The sequence below is a fragment of the Pleurodeles waltl genome, chromosome 11 (genome assembly GCF_031143425.1).
Source record: "Pleurodeles waltl isolate 20211129_DDA chromosome 11, aPleWal1.hap1.20221129, whole genome shotgun sequence".
Classification (NCBI taxonomy): Eukaryota; Metazoa; Chordata; class Amphibia; order Caudata; family Salamandridae; genus Pleurodeles; species Pleurodeles waltl.
Window position 1 is genome coordinate 734,284,283 of NC_090450.1, and position 26,108 is coordinate 734,310,390.

The window sequence follows — 26,108 nt, forward strand, 5'->3', positions numbered from 1 at the left end:
GCCTCCCTCCATTCCGCTCTGAAACCACCAGGATCATCTGTGGCATACTCCAAGGGTCATCCCTCAGCCCGACCCTCTTTAACGTTTACATGACACCGCTCGGAAACATCATTTGATCAGACAACCTCAACATAGTCTCATACGCTGATGACACTCAGCTGATCCTCTCCCTCACCAAGGACCCCGCCACTGCCAAAACCAACCTCCACAAAGGAATGAAGGCCATCGCCGAATGAATGAAGAACAGCTGCCTGAAACTGAACTCTGACAAGACTGAGGTCCTCATCCTCTGCTTCACCCCTCCGCCTGCGCCGACTCCTGGTGGCCTGCCACACTGGGAACCACACTGACACCCACCAACCACGCATGCAACCTGGGATTCATCCTGGACTCATTGCTATCAATGACCCACAAAGTCAACGCCGTCTCTTCCTTCTGCTTCAACACCCTCTGCATGCTTTGGAAGACCTACAGATGGATCCCCACAGGAACCAGAAGGACGGTCACCCAAGCCCTCGTACGCCGCAGACTGGACTACGGCAATGCCCTCTACGCAGGAACCACGGCCAAGCTCCAGAAAAGACTACAACACATACAGAATGCCTCCGCACACCTCATCCTGGACATCCCCTGCCACATCACAACCCAACTGGGAGACCTGCACTGGCTCCCCGCCAACAAGAGAATCACGTTCAAGCTGCTCACCCACTCTCACAGAGCAATGCACAACACCGGACCAGAATACCTCAACAGATGACTCACCTTCTACACCCCGACCTGCCAGCTTCGCTCAGATGACTGTGCCCTCGCCACCGTTCCACGCATCCATAGAACGACCACTGGTGGCAGATCGTTCTCCCACCTCGCCGCCAAGAAAATGTCACTTACAACTGTTCGTGGCATGTTCCGCTGCAGATTCACATGCTATGCACAGGTCCTGCCATCTAGTGTTGGGCTCGGAGTGTTACAAGTTGTTTTTCTTCGAAGAAGTATTTTCGAGTCACGGGATCGAGTGACTACTCCTTTTCGTCTTCATTGCGCATGGGCATTGACTCCTTCTTACAGATTGTTTTCCCGCAGAGGGTAAGGTAGGAGTGATAGAGTGTACAGAAAGAGATGTCCATGCAATGGAATAGAGATGTATATACATATGTACAAATTTTAAATGTAACTTAAACGGCTACAGGCTCCCTGGGAGGCGGGAGGGTGCATGTGAATCTGCAGCGGAACATGCCACGAACAGATGTACACTGGGTAAATGACATTTTCCGTTCCATGGCATGTGTAGCTGCAGATACACATGCTATGCATAGACTACAAAGCAATTCCCCTCTTTTAAGCGGTGGTCAGCCTGTAGGAGTTGAAGTTGTTTGAAATAGTGTTCTTAGTACAGCCTGTCCTACTGTGGCCTGTTGTGTTGCTAACACATCTACACAGTAATGCCATGTAAATGTATGAGGTGTCAACCAAGTGGCTGCTTTACAGATTTCTGACATTGGTATATTTACTAGAAATGCCATTGTTGCTCCTTTTTTCCTAGTGGAATGTGCTTTTGGCGTAATTAACAGCTGTCTTTTAGCCTTTAAGTAACAAGTTTGGATACATTTCACTCTCCATCTGGCTCTGCCTTGTTTCGATATAGGATTACCAGTATGGAGTTTTTGGAATGCGACGAACAACTGTTTAGTTTTCCTAAATGATTTTGTTCTGTCGATGTAATACATTAAAGCTCTCTTAATATCTAATGTATGTAGTGCTCTTTCTGCCACTGAGTCTGGCTGTGGGAAGAAGACTGGAAGTTCCACTGTTTGATTTAAATGAAACAGTGAGATGACTTTAGGTAGAAATTTAGGGTTTGTGCGAAGTACAACCTTATGTTTGTGTACTTGTATAAAGGGTTGTTCAATAGTGAATGCTTGTATTTCACTAACTCTTCGTAATGAAGTGATTGCCACTAGAAATGCTACTTTCCAAGTTAGGAATTGAATCTGACAGGAGTGCATGGGTTCAAAGGGTGGACCCATGAGTCGTTTGAGTACAATGTTAAGATTCCATTAGGGTACTGGTGGCGTTCTTGGAGGTATGATTCATTTTAGACCCTCCATGAAAGCTTTGATGACAGGCACTCTAAATAGAGATTTGGTTATTTTGCAAATAAGCAGAAATTGCTGTGAGATGTATCTTAATGGATGAAAAAGCTAAATTTGCTTTTGTAGGTGGAGTAAATAACCTACTATGTCTTGTATGGCTGCGTCTAAGGGTGCTATGTGTTTTGCTTGACAGTAGAAAACAAATATTTTCCATTTGTTAGCATAACACTGCCTAGTGGTAGGTTTTCTTGCCTGTTTAATCACTTCCATACATTCTGATGGAAGATTTAGATACCCAAACTGTAAGATTTCAGGAGCCAGGTTGCCAGATTGAGCATTGCTGGATTGGGGTGTCTGATCTGTTGTTTGTTTTGTGTCAACAGGTCCCATCTGTTTGGGAGTTTGATGTGTGGTACTACTGACAGGTCTAGCAATGTGGTGTACCATGGTTGACGTGCTCACGTTGGTGCTATAAGTATAAGTTTGAGTTTGTTTTGACGCAGCTTGTTGACCAGAAATGGAATGAGCAGGAGAGGGGGAAAAGCGTAAGCAAATATCCCTGACCAGTTGATCCATAGAGCATTGCCCTTGGATTGAGGGTGTGGGTACCTGGACGCGAAGTTTGGGCATTTTGCGTTGTGGTTGGTGGCAAACAGATCTATGTCTGGTGTCCCTCCACTGACAAAAGTATTTGTGAAGTACTTGGGGGTGAATTGCCCACTCGTGGGTTTGTTGGCGATCTCGACTGAGGTTGTCTGCTAATTGATTGTGAATTCCTGGAATGTATTGAGCTACCAGGTGTATATTGTTGTGAATTGCCCAATGCCAAGTTTTTTGTGCTGGAAGGCAAAGTTGTGTTGAGTGGGTTCCTCCCTGTTTGTTTAGGTAGTACATTGTTGTCATATGGTCTGTTCTGACAAGAATGTGTTTGTGAGTAAAAGGCTGAAAGGCTCTTAGTGCTAGGGACACTGCTACCAGTTCTAAGTGATTTATGTGAAATTGTTTTTGTTTGTTGTGCCAATGTCCCTGAATATTGTGATTGTTGAGGTGGGCCACCATCCAATCATTGATGCATCTGTTGTAAGAATGGCATGAGGCACAGGGTCTATAAATGGCCGCCCTTTGTTTAAATTTGTGGGATTCCACCACTGAAGCGAAATGTGTGTTTGGCGGTCTATTACACTAGTTCTCGAAGATGACCATGTGCCTGGGACCATAGTTTTGCGAGGCACTGTTGTAAGGGCCGCATGTGTAATCTTGCATTTGGGACAATGGCGATGCATGATGCCATCATACCCAACAGTTTCATGACAAATCGGACAGTGTATTGTTGGTTTGGCTGGAGTTTTGGCAATCTGGTGTGGAACGATTGCACTCTTTGCGGACTTGGGCTTGCAAGTGTTTTTTGGGTGTCTAATGTGGCCCCTAAGTACTGCTGAATTTGTGCTGGTTGTAGATGTGATTTTTGGTAATTTATTGAGAACCCTATTGTGTGTAGGGTGTTTATTACATAACGTGTGTGATGTTGGCACTGTTTTTGAGTGTTGGCTTTTATTAGCCAATCGTCGAGATATGGGAAGACATGTATATGCTGTCTCCTTATGTATGCTGCGACTACGGCAAGGCATTTTGTAAATACTCTGGGAGCTGTTGTTATCCCGAAAGGTAACACTTTCAACTGGTAATGTTTACCCTGTATTACAAATCTGAGATATTTTCTGTGAGCTAGATGGATGGATATGTGAAAATACGCATATTTTAGATCCAGTGTTGCCATAAATTGTTCCTGTTGTAGCAGTGGGACTACATCTTGTAGCGTTACCATGTGAAAGTGTTCTGATCGGATGTAGAGGTTGAGAGTCCTGAGATCTAATATTGGTCTTAATGTTTTGTCCTTTTTGGGAATGAGGAAGTACAGGGAGTAAACCCCTGTTCCTTTTTGATGATACGGCACAAGTTCTATGGCTTGTTTGAGTAATAGTGCTTGTACTTCTGTTTGCAACATTGAAATGTGTTGAGATGGAAGTTTGTGCGCTTTTGGGGGAATGTCTGGAGGAATTTGTGTGAACTCTATGCAGTAACCATATTGGATAATGGATAGTACCCAATTGTCTGTTGTGATGGGTAACCAGTGGTTTGTAGAACTTTTGCAGTCTTCCTCCCACAGGGGAAGTGTGGTGAGGGAAGGTGGTGGTAAAGTCCCTGTTTGGTATTAATGGATTGTTTTGAGGATTGGTATTTTCCTCTAGATCTGGGGAGTTGTCCTCTGTAGGATCCCCGAAACCCCTGTTATTGCGTCTGGTAAGGGGTTTTGCTTGTGAGGTAGATGGCTCGGATGGTTGGGGTCTGAAGCCTCCCCTATATTGAGGCTTTCGAAATGAGCCTCTGTATTGGGATGAATAAAGCGTCCCCATAGCTTTGGCAGCGTCGGCCTCTTTTTTAATTTTGTCTATGGCTGTGTCAACCTGTGTGCCGAATAATTGTTGTTGATTAAAAAGGCATGTTGAGGACAGCCTGCTGAATTTCAGGTTTAAATCCTGATGACCTAAGCCATGCATGTCGCCTAATGGTGACAGCCGTATTGATAGTTCTTGCGGCTGTATCTGCGGAGTCTAGCGCCGACCTTATTTGGTTATTCGTGATTGCTTGTCCCTCCTCTCCTACCTGCTGGGCTCTCTTCTGTTGGTCCTTGGGGAGATACTGAATAATGTCCTTCATCTCATCCCAGTGAGCCCTGTCATACCTGGCTAGTAGGGCCTGTGAAATGGCTATACGCCACTGATTGGCTGCCTGTGACGCCATCCTTTTCCCTGCAGCATCGAATTTCTTGCTTTCTTTATCTGGAAGGGGTGCATCTCCAGAGGACTGTGAATTAGCCCTTTTCCTTGCTGCACTGACCACTACGGAATCTGGGGGTAGCTGTTGTGTAATAAAAATGGGGTCTGAGGGTGGTGGCTTATATTTTGTCTCTCCCCTAGGTATATCCCTTCCATTAACTGGCTCCTGGAGGATTTAGCATGCCAGGAAGCATGGGTATACTTTGGTATGTGGCTTGAGTTGAGGACAATGTGCTGAATAAGAAATCGTCCTCCAGAGGTTCGGTGTGCATGGCCACGTTGTGAAATGCCACTGCCCTGGCTAGAACCAGTGTATATGAGGTGCTATCCTCAGGTGGTGATGGCTTAGATGGATAGCACTCTGGACTATTGTCTGAGACTGGGTCATCATATAGATCCCATGGATCCGTGTCATGTTGTGACTGCATAGTGTGTGATGGAGACTGTATAGTAGGTGTAGAAGGTGGGGAGACAGCTGAGGAGAATGAGGAGGAGACTGTTGAGGTGAAAACTGGGGAGGCAGAGATTTTTCTCTTGTTTTTGGCACTTTAGCCGTTGGCTGGTCAGTGTCCAAACGTCCATAGAAGGCCAGTTTCCTCTTTGTTCTCAGAGGAGGTGCTGTGAGGATCTTGCCAGTGTCTTTGTGGATTTGTATCCTGGCCTGTCTTTCATCGAAATCCTCCATTTGTGACAATTCATCATCAAATCTATGGCTTTCTTTTAATTGTTTTGACAGTCCATGCTCCTCTGTGTAGGTATGCTTTTTCGTCTCCGAAGCCAGTTTTTTCGGCACCGAGGGGCCTGGAGTACTTGTTGGCCTCGGCTCCGAAAGTGACTTTTGGGGTTTTGACTCGATGGGTCGGTGCCTTATAATTTCGGAGCCCGTGCCTCGGCTGGAGTCCGAAGGCTTCGTTGTTGGCGTGGCCTTTTTCGGTGCCGAAGATGTTGCTTGGTCACGGTAGCTTTCTTACGGGTGGAGCCATGGCCTTCTGGCAGTGGCGTCCCCGAGGCCTTGTATTTGGGCTTGGATTGGGTCGGGGCAAGCGTACTCACGTGCTGGCCCACTGTTATTGGTCGGTTGATGTCGGAGTCTTGTTCGGAATCGGACCCCCGAACGGAGACGCAGTGTGGATCATCTCCTCCTCTTCTGCGTCGAGGCGTTCAGTGCTTCTGGACGCCATCTCTAATGTTCGCGCTCTTCGGTCTCTTAGAGTCTTTTTCGAGCGGAAGGATCTACAGGCTTCGCAGGTATCCTCTCGATGATCGGGCGATAAACACAGGTTACAAACCAGATGTTGAACCGTGCAGGGATACTTGGTGTGGCACTGAGGGCAGAATCTAAACGAGGTCCGGTCCATGAGGCTTCGACGATACTTTTGGTCGGGCCGACCAGGCCCAAGTTAGGCGCGGGTGTCCCGAAGGGCAAGTAGAGATCTGTATCTGCCGGTACCGAAGTGTTGATGATGGATGATACGCGACTGTAAACAATACCGACGAATGTAGAGGGTTTGTAATAATTTTCTGAAACAAACGGAGTGAAGAGGAGCACGTCCGAACCCGATCTAAGATGGAGTTGATGCCCATGCGCAATGGAGCCGAAAAGGAGGAGTCATCTAGTGTTCGGCTTGGAGTGTTACAAGTTGTTTTTCTTTGAGGAAGTCTTTTTTCGAGTCACAGGATCGAGTGACTCCTCCTCTCGGTGATATTGCGCATGGGCATTGACTCCTTTGTTGGATTGTTTTCCCGCAGAAGGGTATAGGAAAGAGTGAAAGAATGTGTATGTACAGCTATATGTAATAAGTAGATAAGATGTCCATGCAATTATAGATGTATACATATGTGAAAATCAGTACTGCAACGAGGAAGGAGGGCGCATGTGAATCTGCAGCACTACATGCCACGAACAGATGTATACTGAGTAAGTGACATTTTCCGTTCAGTGGCATGTGTAGCTGCAGATACACATGCTGTGCATAGACTGAAAAGCAGTTCGGTTAGCCTGTAGGGGTTGAAGTGGTCTGAAATAGTATTTTAGCACTGCTTGTCCAGTTTTGGGTTGTTTTGATAAAACATCCACACAGTAATGTTTTGTGAATGTATGTGGTGTGGACCATGTGGAAGCTTCGCATATGTATATTCCCTAAGAATGCCGTAGAGGCACCCTTTTTCCTAGTGGAATGTGCTTTAGGAGTTATTAATAGTTGCCTTTTTGTCTTAAGGTAACATGTTTAAATACATCTCACAATCCATCTAGCTAATCCTTGTTTTGAAATGGGATTACCTTTATGTGGTTGTTGGAAAGCAACAAAAAGTTGATTAGTTTTCCTAAACTCTTTTGTTCTGTCAACGTAGTACATTAGAGCTCTTTTAAGATCAAGAGTCTGTAGAGATCTTTCAGCAGTAGAGTTTGGCTGTGGAAAGAAGACTGGCAATTCCACTGATTGATTAATGTGAAGAGGTGAAATCACTCTTTGAAAAAAAAAATGTGGGTTTGTCCAAAGTACTACTTTATGTTTGTGTACTTGGAAAAACAGTTCCTGTAGAGTAAATGCCTGAATTTCACTCACTCTTCTTAATTAAGAAATTCCTACTAAGAAAACATCTTTCCATGTGAGAAATTAAATATCACAGGAGTGCATGGGTTCAAATGGTGGCCCCAATAATCTTGTGAGTACAATATTAAGATTCCATGCAGGAACTGGTGGAGTTCTGGGTGGAATAATGCGGTTAAGCCCTTCCATAAATGCTTTTATGACAGGAACTCTAAAGAGTGAAGTATGTTGTATGGTTTGTAGGTATGCTGATATGGCTGTTTTAAAAGAGGAAAAAGCTAAGATTGCTTTTTGTAAATAAAGAAAATAGCACACAATATCTTGTACTGATGTTTTAAATGGATCTATATTGTTAGGTTGGCAGTAGTATATAAACCGTTTCCACTTATTTGCATAGCATTGTCTGGTTGTTGGTTTATTTGTCTGTTTTAGAACGTCCCTACATTCTAATGGAAGGTGTAAATATCCACACTCTATGACTTCAGGAGCCAAATCGCTAAGTTGAGTACACTGGGATTGGGATGCCTGATTTCCTGTGTTAACCGATCTGGTCTGTTTGAAAGTTTGTGATGGGGCACTACTGACAGATCCAGGAGTGTTGTGTACCAGTGTTGGCATGCCCAAGTGGGAGCTATGAGTATCATAATGAGGAAGGTGTGACAAAGCTTGTTGACCAGAAATGGAATTATTGGGAGAGGGGGGAAAAGCATAAGCAGATATCCCTGACCAATAGATCCATAGAGCTTTGCCCTTGGATTGAGGGTGTGGGTACCTGGATGCGAAGTTTGGGCATTTTGTGTATTCACTTGTGGCAAAGAGGTCTATGTCTGGGGTTCCCCTTATTTGGAAGTATTGTTGAATCACCTATGGGTGAATCTCCCATTTGTTTATTTGTTGCTGCGTCCTGCTTAAGACGTCCGCTAGTTGGTTGTGTATCCCTGGCATATACTCTACTAGAAGTTGAATATGATTGTGAATTGCCCATTTCCAAATTGTTTGTGCTAGAAGGGACAATAGAGATGCGTGTGTCCCCCGTTTTTACAGATAATACATCGTGGTCATGTTGTCTGTCCTTATTAATACTGTTTTGTGTGTGATCTGTAGTTGGAAAGCTTTGAGTGCTATGAACACTGCTAGCAATTCCAAATAGCTTATTTGATAATTTGTGGAATTGAGCGCCATTCCCCTTGTATGGTAAGGTTGTTGAGATGGGCTCCCCAACCTATCATTGATGCATCGGTTGTGATTATGGTCTGTGGCAAATAGTTCTGAAATGGCCTGGTATTATTCAACCATTGCAGAGAGTGGTATGTTTGGCGGTCCAACAACACTAGATCGTGAAGTTGACCCTGTGCTTGAGAACATTGTTGCGAGAGACACTGTTGTAGCAGTCTCATGTTTAGATGTGCATTGGGTACTATTGCTATGCATGATGCTATCATTCCCAAGAGTTTCATGATGAACCTCACTGTGTAATTGTGATTGTACTGTAGTTGGGATATGAGATTGTGGAAAGCTTGAATTCTCAGTGGGTTTGGGTATGCTAATGCTGATTGAGTGTTTAGAATTGCTCCTAGATACGGTTGTATTTGTGCTGGTGGCAGATGAAATTTTTGGTAATTGTGAATCCTAGGTTGTGTAGGATGTCCAGTGTTGTGTGTGCTCTTAAAAGGTTTGAATGGGGTTGGCTTTTATGAGCCAGTCGTCCAGATAGGGAAAGACATGTATATGTTGCCTTCTGAGGTATGCTGCGACCACTATGAGGCACTTGGTGGATACCCTTGGTGCTGTTGTTACTCCAAAGGGTAGTACTTTGAACTGGTAATGCTTGCCTGCTATCACAAATCTTTGGAAATGTGATGTGCTGTATGTATAAGAATGTGGAAGTACGCATCTTTTAAATCTAATGCTGTCATGTAGTCTTGTTTCTGTAGCAGAGGAATGATGTCCTGTAGAGTGACCATGTGGAAATGCTCTGATAGAATATACTGATTGAGGGGTCTGAGATCCAAGATTGGTTTGAGAGTACCATCCTGCTTTGGTATGAGGAAGTATAGGGGATATACCTCTGACCCTTGTTGGGATATAGGTACCATCCCTGTGGCACCTTTGAGTAGAAGCAACTGTACCTCTTGTTTTAATAAATTTAGATGTTGCAGAGAAAGTCTGTGTGGGCAAGGGCGAATGTTTGTTGGAGTAGCGATCAGTTCTAGGCAATAACCATGTTGGATAATTGATCTGTTGTAATGTTGTGACATTGTTGGTAGACATTTTCAAGTCTTTCTCCCACAGGAGATGTATGCTCTGTGGTGATGTGTAAAAAGTCACTGTTTGGTGGGGGTGGTTGATTTACCTCTACCTCTAAAGTTATTTCCTCTGTAAGAGCCTCGGTTGTAAAAATGTGGTCCTTGTTTCTGTTGGGATGTGGATGACTCTAAGGTTGATGGTTTAAATCCACCTCTAAACTGGGGCCTACAAAAAGTTCCCCAAGTAGGGGTAGTGTAAAGGGCACCCATAGCTTTAGCGGTATCGGAGTCTTTTTCTGCTTTTCTATGGTGGTATCTACTTCTGGGTCAAATAAGTATTGCTTATCAAAAGACATATTCAACACTGCCTGTTGTATTTCTGGTTTGAACCCTGAGGTTCTTAACCATGCGTGCCTTCTAATATTCACAATGGTATGGATACCCCTTGCTGCTGTGTCTGCTGCATCTTTTGCAGATCTAAATTTGATTATTATAGATAGCTTGCCCCTGTGTTACTATCTGATGTGCCGTTTTCTGGTGTAAGATACTGTAAGAAATCCTCCATCTCATCCCAATGAGCTCTGTCATACCTTGCTACCAGTGCTTGAGAATTTACAATCCTCCAGTGATTAGCAGCTTGAGTTGCTACCCTTTTCCCTGCTGCGTCAAATGTACGACTCTCCTGGGGGAGGAGCATCCCCTGTGGATTGACTATTTGCCCTTTTCCTTGCTGCACTGACTATAGTCAGGATGTAATTGGGCTCTACTAAAAAAGTGGATCTGAAGGTGCAGGTTTATAATTTTTGTCTGCCCTTGGTGTGATAATTCTAGACTTCAATGGCTCTTTGAAAATGTCCTCTGCATGTTGAAGCATGCCTGGGAGCATAGTTAGACATTGAAAATCTTTGTGAGTAGATGTTAATGTATTAAATAAGAAGTAATCCTCAATGGGATCTGTATGCAACTGCCCTAACTATCACCTGAATGTATACAGTGGTATCTTCAGGTAGGGATGGCCTAGCAGGGTATAAATCATGATCATTAGAAGGTATGGAACCTGAATCATGTAAGTCCCATGGATCTATATCCTGAAGAGTATCATCTAAATCATCCCCATGTGTTGAGATAGGGGATTGTGGAGAAAACTGTGTAGGTGAAGGTGGAGTATCAGGTGGCGGAAAAGCAGGAAGTAAAGGAGAATGTGGTGGTGAAGGCTGTTGTAGTGCCTTTGGTTTCTCCTTTTGCTTAAATATTTTAGCAGGTGGAGGCCCAGTTTCTACAGTCTCTTGGAAAGTCAATTTGTTGTAGGAGGAGGAGACGCAATAATTCTTCCTGTGTCTTTATGGATATTAATTTTGCGCTGTTTAGCGTCCATTACTTCCAGTATGGGCCTTATTTCAGAAGACTCTGTAGTAGTTGGAGCATATTTTCCACCGACAGGTTTCCGCTCCAGAAGTTTGGAAACCAAGGCCCTCATTTCAACTTTGGCGGGCGGCGCCATGCGGCCACCAGTGCGGCTGCACTCCCGCAGTGGCCATTTGGAGATCCCCGCTGGGGGAACCTAGTTTCCGCCCACCGGCCCAGCAGGGATCTGGGCCGCAACACGGGAGCCGGCTCCAAATGGAGCCAGCGGTGCGACGGGTGCACCCGTCGCGCTTTTCACTGTCTGGTATGCAGACAGTGAAAACCTCCATGGGGCCGTGGCAGGGAGCCCCTGCGACTCCCATTTCTGCCAGCCTTTTCATGGCGGTTCATACCACCATGAAAAGGCTGGCGGGAGGGGGACTCGTAATCCCTGGGGGACCAATGTGGCAGGAAACCGCTGGTCCCGGCGCTGCGACCGCTGCACTTCCGCCGCGGTCGTAATCCCATGGGAAGCACCACCAGCCTGTTGGCGGTGCTTCCGTCGAAACAGCCCTTGCGGTCTTTGACCGCCAGGGTTGTAATGAGGGCCCAAATGTTTTAGCCGGGCCAAAACTGTTGGCTCCGAATTGGAAGTATCTGATTTTTGGCTTGATGCCGAAACATGTATTGCATGCTGTTTGATTATTGACGAAGGCACTTTTGTCTTCAGTTTCGGTGCCAAACCCGAGGGTTGGTCATCTGACTCTGTTTTTCGGGTCCGACCAAGGCCAGCAAGCAGTGGGGGACCCATGACCAGTGCTGAAGTGTTTCTTGCTGCTTTTTGTGGAAGGGAAGGCGCTGATGTACTCTTGTACTGCGCCACTGGGATGGAATGGTTGTCACCATCAGAATCTCAATCCGAATCGGAGTCTGTGATGGAAACTGCAGTCTGAGGAGCCATCTTTTCTTGAACGTGTTCTTCTCCAAAGATGTTGGGTGTTTGTTCCAACGACTTGGACGTCATCTCCAACCGAAGTGCTTTTCGATCCCTAAACGTTTTCTTCAATTGGAATGGTCGACACACTTCACAACTTTCTTCTCTGTGATCTGGAGAAACACAGAGATTGCACACCCGAGTGCTGATAGGTGTATGGAAACTTTACGCGACACAGAGAGCAAAAGCAAACAGAGTCTGTTCCATTAGCCTGACATTGTTCGACAACCACGAGTCGAAGTAGGCCCAAGAAGAGCGCAGTTGCCCGAAAAGGGCATTTAATTGACCCCGACAATTACAGTTGGATTGAATGTCAGTTAGAAAATGCGATTGAGAACGATTCCGACGTTTTTATAGAAAAGAAGAGAGAAGTTCAGATAATACCGAACCGAGATCTACCGGAGCGAGAGGAAACACATCCGAAGCAGACGGCTGAAAGAAAACAATCTAAAAAGGGACTCTATCCCCATGCGCACTATCACCAAAAGGAGGAGTCATTCGATCCTGTGACTCGAAAACCTTCTTCGAAGAAAAATAACTTGTAACACTCCAAACCCAACACTAGGTGTCAGACTTGCTGCAGATACACATGCTCTGCAGCAATACATGCCATTGAACACATATCTATATATGTAGGAAGTTGGCTCTGTATATACAATCTCAAAGTGAGAGATAGTGTGCACAGAGTCCAAGAGTTCCCCTTAGAGGTTGATAGTGGCAATAATAGATAATACTAATGCTCTATTTGTGGTAGTGTGGTTGAGCAGTAGGCTTATCAGAGGGTAGGGTTAAGCATTTGTTGTTCACACACAGGCAATAGATGGGAACACACAATCAAAGACTTAACTCCAGGCCAATTCGTTTTTATATATAAAAATATTATTTTCTTAATTTATTTTAGAACCACAAGATTCAGAATTCAAGTAAATACATAAATCGTAAGGTACTTGGCATAGGTAAATATAGAACTTTGAATCAAAACCGTATTGCACACAGTTTAGCAGAAAATGGCAATAAGCTATTTTAAAAGTGGACAGTGCAAAATTCAACAGATCCTGGGGAAGGTAAGTACAAGTTAGTTTAGCAGGTAAGTAAAACACTTAAAAGTTCAGTCTCTGGGGCATAGGCAGCCCACCGTTGGGAGTTCAAGTCAACCCCAAACATCAAGCACCAGCAACACAGGGCCGGTCAGGTGCAGAGGTCAAAGAGGGGCCCAATACCATAGGAGCCTATGGAGACTAGGGGTGCTCCGATTCCACTCTGCTAGCAGGTTATTTCCTGCATCCTCGGGGAGCAGACCAGGGGGGGTTTGTAGAGCACTGGGGGGACACACACACAAGCACACAAAACACACCCTCAGCGGCACAGGGGCGGCCAGGTGCAGTGTGCAAAGTAGGTGTTGGGTTTTGGATTAGCTTCAATGGAGGGACCCGGGGGTCACTCTGGCGATGCAGGCAGGGTAAACGGGGGCTTCTCGGGCCAGCCACCGACTGGGCAAAGAGGAGGGCCACCTGCTGGTCACTTCTGCACCAGTAGTTGGTTCCTCTCGGGCCTGGGGGCTGCGGGTGCAGTGCTCCTTCCAGGTGTCGGGTTCTTTGTTACCGGACAGTCGCGGTCAGGGGGTGCCTCTGGATTCTCTCTGCAGTTGTCGCCGTGGGGGTGCAGGGAGGTCGTCTCAGGGTGACCACATCGTGGGAGTCATCTGGGGGTCCTCGCTGCAGTGTTGGTTTCTCTAGACACGAGCCGGGGCATCGGGTGCAGGGTGTTGGGGACTCACTCTGTTTTCCTGGGTTCAGGGTCGCCCCTAAATACTAAATTTAGGGGTGTGTTTAGCGCTGGAGGGCAGTAGCCAATGGCTACTGTCCCTGAGGATGGCACATCTCTAACCCTATTGGGGGAAATCCTCCAAAGCAAGATAACGGATTTTCTAAGGAAGGGGTCACCTCAGCTCAGGACACCCTAGGTGCTGTCCTGGCTGGAGGGTGACTCCTTGTTTTTCTCATTATCTCCTCTGGACTTGCCACCAAAAGTGGGGGCTGTGTACGGAGGGCGGGCATCTCCACTAGCTGGAATGGCCTGGGGTGCTGTAACACCAGGCTTGAGCCTTTGAGGCTCAACGCCAGTTGTTACAGTTCCTGCAGGGGGAGGTGTGAAGCACCTCCACCCAGGGCAGGCTTTGTTCCTGGTCACAGAGTGCACAAAGGCACTCACCCCATGTGGCCAGAAACTCGTCTGGGAGTGGCAGGCTGGCAGAGACCAGTCAACCTACAACTAGCAGTTGAGCTGGCATGCAGGGGGCGTCTCTATGATGCCCTCTGAGTGCATTTCTTAATAAATCTCACACTGGCATCAGTGTGGATTTATTGTGCTGAGAAGTTTGATACCAAACTTCCCAGTATTCAGTGTAGCCATTATGGAACTGTGGAGTTTGTGTTTGACAAACTCCCAGACCATATACTATTTATGGCTACCCTGCACTTATAATGTCTAAGAATTGACTTAGACACTGTAGGGGCATAGTGCTCATGCAGCTATGCCCTCACCTGTGGTATAGTGCACCCTGACTTAGGGCTGTAAGACCTGCTGGAGGGGTAACTTGGTAACTTACCTATGACACAGGCAGTGGGGTTGTGGGCATGGCACTCTGAGGGGAGTGCCATGTCGACTTAGTCATTTTCTCCCCACCAGCACACACAAGCTGTGAGGCAGTGTGCATGTGCTGAGTGAGGGGTCCACAGTGTGGCATAATACATGCTGCAGCCCTTAGAGATCTTCCCTGGCCACAGTGCCCTTGGTACCAGGGGTACCATTTACAAGGGACTTATCTGTGTGCCAGGGCTGTGCCAATTGTGGAGACAAAGCTACCGTTTTTAGGGAAAGAACACTGGTGCTGGGGCCTGGTTAGCAGGGTCCCAGCTCACTTTCAATCATAAGTAGCATCAACAAAAGGCAAAATGTTAGGGGGTAATCATGCCAGCAGTGGCATTTTCCTACACTAGTGTACATTTAAATATGACAGTTTTTAACTGTTTCATAACATGAAGCTTGACTTTTATCTGCACCTAGGGTAATAACGAAAAATCCTTCTGCAAGTAAATATTTTCTATTTCTAGTACATGTGGCAGGCATCCATTCTTTCTACATTTATCACTCAAAAATGTGTATGCTCGTCCAAGCAGTGTTAGCCATATATATAGGGTGCACCTTGAGGGTCCTATGCAAGGAGTCTACTTCATGTGACAGAGTAGAGAATGTCCATAATTCTGGATAATGGAGGACTGTAGCATCCAAATGGGAGGTACCATGCAAGCATCATCCAAGAAAGAGGTTATCACTAAGGAGGATTCTAGAAGCAAACTGTGAAACCATCACTCAGAGCCTTAGAGACGGTGCAGCTGCTAATGACAGCCAAGCCACAGGCTTCAAATGGACCCATCCCAGGGTCTCACAATCACCTATACTTTACCATACATACCTGTTTTGCTGGTCGATGTCTAATGAAGGTCTGCTTTTGTACAACACATTTCACACAACCTGCCTGTAACTATAAGGGGTGAATGCCATTGTCAGAGCACATCCATGCAGTTTTGGTTGGTGCTTTTGATAAAGTATAATTGAACTGTCCATCTTTTGTCACAACCTTATAGTGAAATTCATTGTGGGACCATCCTCACATTCCCTGTAAAATGGAATTACTTTTTATTTCGTTTTTCCCATTGTTGCATCCCTAAAATGTTTAAAATACACTGTTTGCCCCTAATTCCTCATAATGATATATATATATATATATACATATATATATATATGGAAAATGTCACTTACCCAGTGTACATCTGTTCGTGGCATGAGACGCTGCAGATTCACATGGTGTGCATATCCCGCCATCTAGTGTTGGGCTCGGAGTGTTACAAGTTGTTTTTCTTCGAAGAAGTCTTTTCGAGTCACGAGATCGAGGGACTCCTCCCCGTTCGGTTCCATTGCGCATGGGCATCGACTCCATCTTAGATTGTTTTCCCCGCAGAGGGTGAGGTAGGAGTTGTGTATATAGTACTAGTGCCCATGCAATGGAGTAAGTATGTATGTACATAATGTGACTAAAAGTGATATATTTACAGATTTACAAATGTACAAGTTTAATTTTTTGTCAACTTCGAACGGCTACAGGCTCCCGGGGAGGTGGGAGAGCGCATGTGAATCTGCAGCGTCTCATGCCACGAACAGATGTACACTGAGTAAGTGACATTTTCCGTTCAATGGCATGTGTAGCTGCAGATACACATGCTGTGCATAGACTAGTAAGCAGTTATCTCCCCAAAAGCGGTGGTTTAGCCTATAGGGGTTGAAGTTGTTTGAAATAATGTTCTTAATACTGCTTGTCCTACTGTGGCTTGTTGTGTTGTTAACACATCCACGCAGTAATGCTTGGTAAATGTATGAGGCGTAGACCATGTGGCTGCCTTACAGATTTCAGTCATTGGTATGTTTCCTAGATAAGCCATGGTGGCACCTTTCTTTCTAGTGGAGTGTGCCTTTGGTGTAATAGGCAGTTCTCTTTTTGCTTTTATATAACAAGTTTGAATACATTTAACTATCCATCTGGCAATGCCTTGTTTGGATATTGGATTCCCTGTATGAGGTTTTTGGAAAGCAACAAACAATTGATTTGTTTTGCGAATTTGTTTGGTTCTATCAATGTAGTACATTAGTGCCCTTTTGATGTCTAATGTATGTAATGCTCTCTCAGCTACAGAATCTGGTTCTGGAAAGAACACTGGGAGTTCCACTGTTTGATTTAAGTGGAACGGTGAAATGACTTTAGGTAAGAATTTTGGATTTGTGCGTAGAACTACTTTATGTTTGTGTATTTGTATAAAGGGTTCCTGTATGGTAAATGCTTGTATCTCACTTACTCTTCTGAGAGATGTGATAGCTATTAGAAAGGCTACTTTCCATGTTAAGTACTGTATCTCACATGAGTGCATGGGTTCAAATGGTGGACCCATGAGTCGTGTTAATACGATGTTGAGGTTCCACGAAGGAACTGGTGGTGTCCTTGGTGGGATAATCCTTTTCAGACCCTCCATAAATGCTTTTATGACTGAGATTCTGAATAATGAAGTTGAATGCGTAATTTGCAGATAAGCCGAAATTGCAGTCAGATGTTTTTTAATGGATGAAAAAGCTAACTTGGACTTTTGTAAGTGTAGTAGGTAGCTTACGATGTTTTTAGCAGATGCGTGTAATGGTTGAATTTGATTATGGCAGTAATAAGCAAATCTTTTCCACTTATTTGCGTAGCAATGTCTTGTGGTTGGTTTCCTAGCTTGTTTTATGACCTCCATGCATTCTTGTGTAAGGTCGAGGTGTCCGAATTCTAAGATCTCAGGAGCCAAATTGCTAGATTGCGCGATGCTGGATTCAGGTGTCTGATCTGTTGTTTGTGTTGAGTTAACAGATCTGGTCTGTTTGGTAGTTTGATATGAGGCACTACTGACAGGTCTAGTAGTGTTGTGTACCAAGGTTGTCGTGCCCAAGTTGGTGCTATCAGTATGAGTTTGAGTCGGTTTTGACTCAATTTGTTTACTAGATACGGAAGTAGTGGGAGAGGGGGAAAAGCGTATGCAAATATCCCTGACCAACTCATCCATAACGCATTGCCTTGAGAGTGAGCATGTGGGTACCTGGATGCAAAGTTTTGGTATTTTGCGTTTTCTTTTGTTGCAAATAGGTCTATTTGCGGTGTTCCCCATCTTTGAAAGTAAGTTTTTAGTACTTGGGGATGAATTTCCCATTCGTGGATCTGTTGGTGATCCCGAGAGAGATTGTCGGCTAACTGATTTTGAATTCCTGGTATGAACTGCGCTATTAGGCGAATGCAGTTGTGAATCGCCCAATGCCATATCTTTTGAGCTAGGAGACACAATTGTGTTGAGTGTGTCCCTCCCTGTTTGTTCAGATAATACATTGTTGTCATGTTGTCTGTTTTGACAAGAATGTGTTTGTGGGTTATTAGTGGTTGAAATGCTTTCAACGCTAGAAATACTGCTAGTAGTTCCAAGTGATTTATATGAAGCTGTCTCTGTTGAGTGTCCCATTGTCCTTGGATGCTGTGTTGGTTGAGGTGTGCTCCCCACCCTATCATGGAAGCATGTTGTGATCACGTATTGAGGCACTGGGTCTTGGAAAGGCCGTCTTTGGTTTAAATTTATAGTATTCCACCATTGAAGCGAGGTGTATGTGTGGCAGTCCTATCAACACTAGATCTTGAAGTTGACCCTGTGCTTGTGACCATTGTGATGCTAGGCACTGTTGTAAGGGCTGCATGTGTAATCTTGCGTTTGGGACAATGGCTATGCATGAGGACATCATGCCTAGTAGTTTCATTACTAATTTTACCTGGAACCTTTGGTTTGGGTGCATGGCCTGTATTACGTTTTGGAATGCCTGTACCCTTTGTGGACTTGGAGTGACAATCCCTTTTTTTGTGTTGATTGTTGCACCTAAGTACTCTTGTATTTGACACGGTTGTAGGTGTGATTTTTTGTTGTTGAGTGAGAACCCTAGCTTGTGAAGGGTTTCTATAACGTACTTTGGGTGTTGTGAACACCGTTCTTGCGTATTGGTTTTGATTAACCAGTCGTCTAAATACGGGAACACATGTATTTGCTGTCTTCTGATATGGGCTGCCACTACGGCAAGGCATTTTGTAAAAACTCTTGGCGCTGTTGTTATTCCGAATGGCAACACTTTGAACTGGTAATGTACCCCTTGGATTACAAACCTTAAGTATTTTCTGTGGGAAGGATGTATGGGTATATGGAAATACGCATCCTTGAGGTCTAATGTTGTCTTGTAGTCTTGTTGTTTGAGCAAGGGGATCACGTCTTGAAGTGTCACCATGTGAAAGTGATCTGATTTGATGTAAAGATTTACGGTTCTGAGATCCAAGATGGGTCTTAGAGTTTTGTCTTTTTTGGGTATGAGAAAGTACAGGGAGTAAACACCCATTCCTTTCTGATGATTTGGTACTAGTTCTATTGCATCTTTTTGCAACAACGCTTGGACCTCCAGCTGTAATAGATCAATGTGTTGTTTGGACATGTTGTGTGTTTTCGGTGGCACATTTGGAGGGAATTGTAGGAATTCTATGCAATAACCATGTTGGATAATGGCTAGGACCCACGTGTCTGTTGTTATTTCCTCCCAGTTTTGGTAAAAATCTGTTAGTCTCCCCCCACTGGTGTTATGTGTTGGGGATTTGTGACACTGAAGTCACTGTTTATTTTGCGGGGTCTTGGGACTTTGGAACTTTCCTCTAGTTTTAGGGAACTGTCCCCCTCTGTATTGTCCCCGAAAACTTCCCCTCTGATACTGGCTCTGGTATGTGGGCCTTGTTTGTGAGGTTGAGGGTTCTGTGCTCTGTCCCGAAACCCCCCTCTAAACTGTGTTTTTCGAAATGTGCCTCTGCCCTGTGGGGAGTAGAGTGCGCCCATGGCCTTGGCCGTATCTGTGTCCTTTTTAAGTTTCTTGATAGCAGTGTCCACTTCCGGCCCAAACAACTGCTGTCCGTTAAAAGGCATATTCAGCACCGCCTGTTGAATTTCTGGCTTGAATCCTGAGGTGCGTAGCCATGCGTGTCTCCGTATGGTGACCGCTGTATTTACAGTTCTTGCAGCTGTGTCTGCTGCATCCATTGCTGACCGTATCTGGTTATTAGAGATACTCTGGCCTTCTTCCTCCACTTGTTGCGCACGCTTTTGGAACTCTTTGGGTAGATGCTCTATGAAGTGTTGCATTTCGTCCCAATGAGCTCTATCGTATCTTGATAGCAAGGCCTGTGAATTGGCAATGCGCCATTGGTTGGCTGCTAGTGCCGCAACCCTTTTCCCCGCTGCGTCAAACTTATGACTTTCCTTGTCGGGTGGTGGTGCACCTCTCGAGGTGTGTGAGTTCGCCCTTTTGCGAGCTGCACCTACTACCACTGAGTCCGGTGTTAATTGCTGCGTGATGTACACAGGGTCTGTTGGTGGTGGTTTGTACTTTTTCTCCACCCTTGGAGTGATGGCCCTGCCTTTCACAGCCTCTTGAAATACTTGTTTTGAGTGTTTCAACATTCCCGGTAACATAGGGAGACTCTAATACTGACTATGTGTGGACGACAGAGTATTAGACAAAAAGTCATCTTCAATTGGTTCTGCGTGCAGGGTGACATTGTGAAATGCGGCTGCTCTGGACACCACCTGTGTGTAAGCAGTACTGTCCTCAGGTGGTGATGGTCTCGCTGGGTAGCAGTCGGGACTGTTATCTGATACAGGCGCATAATAAAGATCCCATGCATCAGGATCATCTTGGCTCATCCCTGTATGCGTTGGAGACTGCATCATTGGTGGAGTGGCCATTGGTGATGGCTGTGGTGAGCGATGTGGTGATGGTGGCGGAGTTACTTGTTTTGCCACCTTTGCTTGTGGCTGTTCTTGATCTTAGAAAGCAAGTTTCCTTTTCATCCTTATAGGAGGGAGAGTTCTAATTTTCCCTGTCTCCTTTTGAATGTGGAGCCTTCTCTGTGTGTAATCTGGCTCCCCCGCTTCTAGCTCCTGCCCGAATTTGTGCCCTTGCATTTGTGAGGACAGGCCCTGCTCCTCAGTGTAGGAACTTGGTTTCGGCTCCGAAGGCGGATGTTTCGGTATCAACTTTTTCAACCGTCTTTTTCGGCTCCGAAGACACTTTTTTGGCTTTCGGTGTTTTGATATCTCGGTGCCGATCTTTTTCGGTGCCAGTTTCTCGATGTCGAGTCTGTTCTGTGCCGGTATCTCGACCAGAGTCGGATGACTTCGACACCTGCGTGCCCTTTTTCGGTGCCGATGGCCGGTCACCTAATTTTCGGGTTAAGCCATGGCCTGTCGGCGGTGGCGCCCCCTGGGCTTTAATGTATTTTCCGTGAGTTTTGGCCAGGGGTGTTTTACTCACGGTTTTCAGCGTCTGCTCGGTTTCGGCCTCGTCCGAGTCTGAATCCGCGATGGAGAAGGTTTCTTCTTCCTCCAAGTCTTGGTGTCCTGCCGACGCTATTTGAAGTCTTCTTGCTCTCCGGTCTCTTAGCGTTTTCCTCGACCGAAACGCTCGACAGGCCTCGCAGGTATCCTCTTTGTGTTCGAGAGACAAACACAAATTACAGACCAGATACTGATCCTTGTAAGGATACTTGTTGTGGCATTCGGGGCAGAAGCGGAATGGGGTCCGTTCCATTAGCCTTGAAGACGCACGTGGTCGGGCCGACCGGGCCCCGCCGGGGAATCGAAACCCCGAAGGGCCACCGGAGCTCTTCAAAATTCGGTGTCGATCTGCGTTAACTAACCCGATACCGAACGCAAACAATACCGTTGAATTTTCCGAGATTTAACTAACTTTCCGAACCGAAACACGGAGCGAAGAGGAACACGTCCGAACCCGATGGCGGAAAGAAAACAATCTAAGATGGAGTCGACACCCATGCGCAATGGAGCTGAAAGGGGAGGAGTCCCTCGATCTTGTGACTCAAAAAGACTTCTTCGAAGAAAAACAACTTGTAACACTCCGACCCCAACACTAGATGGCGGGATATGCACAGCATGTGTATCTGCAGCTACACATGCCATCGAACATATATATATATATATATATATATATATATATATATCCTGCAAGCTCTCTGTAAAGTTATTTTAAATTAGTGACAAGTTAAATTAAAACTTCACTAATGAAGTTGGTCAGAAACTCCACACTTTATGAAGCAGATGAAGTTTCCTAACTTTACCTGAGGTGAGGTTTATCCTTTCAGGCCTTCCGGGTGTGATGATTTCCTCATGCAGAATGTTACATGTAGGACATGCTCCGGCAAACAAAGTTTGAGTGTGGAGGCCGCACATCCACCACCTCAGGTAAGAGGTGTGGCCAGGATGGCTGTGAGCTGAGGGTCCTACAAAGCTGTGAGGATGCTTACTTTACAACATTACATCCTTCAACTTTAACTCCCATTTAATTGATATGATCTAAAGTAGGATTGTGAAACATTGATTGTGTGTGCTTTAATATATACCTTTAAAAATCCACATATTCCTTCACACAAAATCACACTGTGGGCACCCTGAATATCAAAACCAAAATATCCATTGCCAAGAATATGGAGGACAGAACATTGACTCCAAAACCTCGACAGGCAACTATAGTTTTTCTATTTCTCACTCCACATAAATGTACCTATGAGATGAGTGTGTGTGTGTGTGTGTATATATATGTATGTGTATATATATATATATATATATATATATATATATATATATATATATATATATATATATATGAGTATATATCTCTTCAAGGTTTGCAAATGTGGTGCTAGGAAGACTGAATCTATAATCCTATATATGCACGTACTTCTCAACATTCTGTGAATAGACTTGTACCATAATATTCTGGGGGGGAGTTATTTAGTAGTGCAACTAGCATTTGGGAAACAATACACCTTTAGAGCACAACTTTAATGTTTGTTCATAGCTGAGGGCTATACCTCCCAAACACTTTACTGCTAGCTATGGGTTTGCTGTTTTACATACCTAGAAAAACTGACTGTGCACACAGATGACAGGCTGTAGTGAGGGCCTGTACCTACCCCATTCCTCACCTCCTAGGGCCAGCAGACATAGGTTTCCCCCTCCCTGTCACTGAATATACAAGGGATGCAATGCAATGGAGATATACCACGTGTCCTAACTCCTGCCACCCTTCCCCCGGTACTCCCATTAACCTAGTAAAGTGGGCAATACTTCTCCCCCTCGGAGCCTAAGCGCATCCCCTACCTCACTAGCTCCTTAGAGTTACAGAGCAAACTTGTTGCCTCCTTCACAGGAGATACCATGCAGGTTTCGCAGTTACACTATATAGTGTTCCCCACGCCTGCTGGCCGAAAAAAAAACATTTGCTTTCGATTTTCCCAATGGTTTACTGTCCGAACAATGAACTATAAGCAGTTGATACAAGTGAGTTTCCAATCCACTGTAGGTATACCACATACTGATGCAGACCATGGTCTCACAAATAGAGAACCAAAACATAGTTGTGGTGTGAAGATATTCACTATTGATGCCTCATGTATAAAGTACTGCTATACTGCTCCTGTTTGTTCTGTTGCACCAATATGTATTCTTAACACTTCAATAACCACTGGGGAAAAAAGGAAATAGTGGTATTATAAAGAATACATGTAATTATTATTATTGAATATGTTATTTCATGCTCATATAAAAGCTAGAAATTTTGCGATTCACTCGCAAAATGCTTTTTCTCAATTTTTCTGTATTGCACACCCTATCTGCATCCAGTCAGTGATTTTCGACCACAACAGCGGCTTCAAACCACTGATATATTCCCTCACATTTCCTTGTAATTCGTAATAAGATACATGTTGTACATTGTAACTTAGAATGTAACTTTTGTACATTGCGACTTAGGCTTTTGTAGTCACAAAGCCTGCAATTTTGTGAATCACAGGCTTTGAACGTGAACACTGCTTTTATACAGCAGGCCCTAAGTGCCGAGGCATGCATCTGTCGGCTTAGTTTTGTTAGACAGGAACAGATGGTTGCGTGCACAAGGGAGCAGAGAGACACATTTAGCGCCGTGAAGTCAGCAGGAGGAAGGTCGGTTTACGTCACCTCTTGCTATCTGCAGTGGGCACGATGGGTGGTCTAAATAACACCTTGTTATAAGCCAAAGGATGAGGGGTGGTTTGCCATGCAAGGCTATAAGCAGGGGGCATGATGGGTGATTCGTTTAATGCATGGCTATAAGCAGGGAGCATCATTGCTGATTTGTGTCATACCTGACTCTCTGCTGGCAGTCGTATCTCATCGCTTGGTCCTATGATGGAGCTAGGGAATTTGCTGAAGATAACTGGCTCCTTTGGGATTGCCACATTCTGCTCCAGGCAGTGATCCACATAGTTCATCCCCACACAGATGACTTTGTCTGGCCCGGTGATCGGAGACATCAGGTGGACGTTGGAACTGCTGACGATGTGGCGTCCGGACTCCAAGGCTCTGCAAAAAAAAAGGGGGGAGAAACACGAGCCATTGACAATACACAAGAACACAAAGCACAGCAAATAAGTGCAGATTTATCGAACAAGCCATCCCGAGATTACTGCTGTGACACTAAGGACAGGTGGGCGGTGAAGCACAAGGATATGAAGACGCATGTTCTAATGCAGTGGGAGCATTCAGCTGAAAGGAACCAGAGCATGCGGACATCCCAGATACTAACACAATGGGAAATACCCAGCCAAAGGGAAAAACATTGAGGGAGACATACAGCCATTAATACCATGCAATTCAGATGGCACCGGATAGGAGGTTACCAATTAACGAAAACAACACACTTGTGTGTCTGAGCCAATTTCTTATTTAATATAGCATACCATGTCAGTAGTTCTGACAGAAATGTTCTTACATGATTAACATCGTTTACATTGTTCCGTGGGAGCAGAAAAATAATTTCTTCAGGGGTGTGCATGCGTGCAGAACCGACAGGCACACTAGTGTTGCTAATCATGGATTGCTTATCTACACTTCATCATCATCATCATAGCTTTATTTCGGTAAAACACAAATACCATAAAAGCACATCACAAAAAATCACAATTTTACAAAAATAGACTATAGATAAAAGTCCTTGAATGTAAAACATTTTCCCTTTAAGATCATACCATATAAAAGCGTGATAGAAAAAAAATATTAAATTTTCCATAATAAATATCGTGACACAAATATATTCCTAATTAAAAACGACAGATGGGTTAAAATGAAAGTACAAAGCATTCCCATTATGAATTCCTATTAATGGAATGATTTTAACATTTTTGTTGTAACACACCAAATTTCAGCTAAATAGCTTGCTAAGGCAAATGCCACTGTGCCCTTGGTATTAGACCTAAAAATTCTGAGGGCAGTAAAACGATTCTGGAAGCCCATGATTCTACAAAGAGGTACAATCCATTTGATTCGTTGTTTATCATAAGCAGGACAATGGAATAGTACATGTGCACTACATTCAGGAAGGCAGCAGCCCATCGGACAAAGATTGGCATAAGGATCATCTTTAGACCAAGTACAGGTGAAAGAACGTAGCGGTAGCGAGCCTAGCCTGAATCTGATGTAAAGGGCGCGGGCTCCAGGGAATGTATTCAAATCCATATATGATTCAAACTCGTAGTGACATTTGACTGATGTAAACTTGTCCGTCAAACTACCTAGAGGGACCTCTGCTAAATTTCCCCACTTTTAGCCACCGCCAATATCCATCCTTTACAACTTGTGCCGCATTTTTGGGTAAATCATTAGGGGCCATCCAGAAATGGGCCATCCCCAGTTTAGTCACACTAGCCCTGACATACTTGCACCAGGGGATTTTTTCCCTATAGTTTCCACTAATCAGAGCTTTCAACCATGTCCTATACGGGCTAAGTGTATCCAAGGACCATATTCTGATCCAATATAATATTGGTTTCAGCGCTGCTATATGAGCAATAGAATCAAGGTTCACGTCCATGCGTACAGGCAACGTAGGAGAACTAGTGGGTATTCTGAGAATAGACTTTATAAAAGAGTTTTCAGCAATCTCCAGATCCTTTAGGTTACCACGTCCCCATAGCTCCGCTCCATAAAGAGCATTCCCTCTTGCTTGTAGCTTGTATATTTCCATTGCTGGAGTGATTGCGAACCTAGGGAACCTGTTTGCAAATCTCAGTAAGCCACCCAGGTTCTGCTTCAGTGACATATGAGCCCTTCCTATCTGAGCCTGCCATCTATGTGTATCTTCCAGTCTAACCCCCAAATACACAAATTCAGCAACTCTCTCCAGCTCTATCCCTTCCATAGAGATGCTCTTTCTTACTGTATGTTTGTTATCACCAAAGATCATGTACTTTGTTTTCATAGAATTCACTTCAAGACCGTGATCTCTACAGAAGGATCTGAATTTTTGGAGTAAGTTTGCTAAATCAGACGCAGTTTGGG

At 44.8% G+C, this 26,108-nt stretch overlaps 1 protein-coding gene across 6 annotated transcripts in view; it reads right to left on the reverse strand.

Moving 5' to 3' along the window:
- Positions 1-26,108, reverse strand: part of LOC138266072 (oxaloacetate tautomerase fahd2, mitochondrial) — a 184,648-nt gene that overhangs the window by 103,427 nt on the left and 55,113 nt on the right. For all 6 annotated transcript variants that reach the window (XM_069214426.1, XM_069214425.1, XM_069214423.1 and 3 more), the window contains exon 3: positions 23,918-24,134. In XM_069214426.1, coding sequence (XP_069070527.1) covers positions 23,918-24,134 — 217 coding nt within the window. The remainder of the gene's footprint in view (positions 1-23,917; positions 24,135-26,108) is intronic.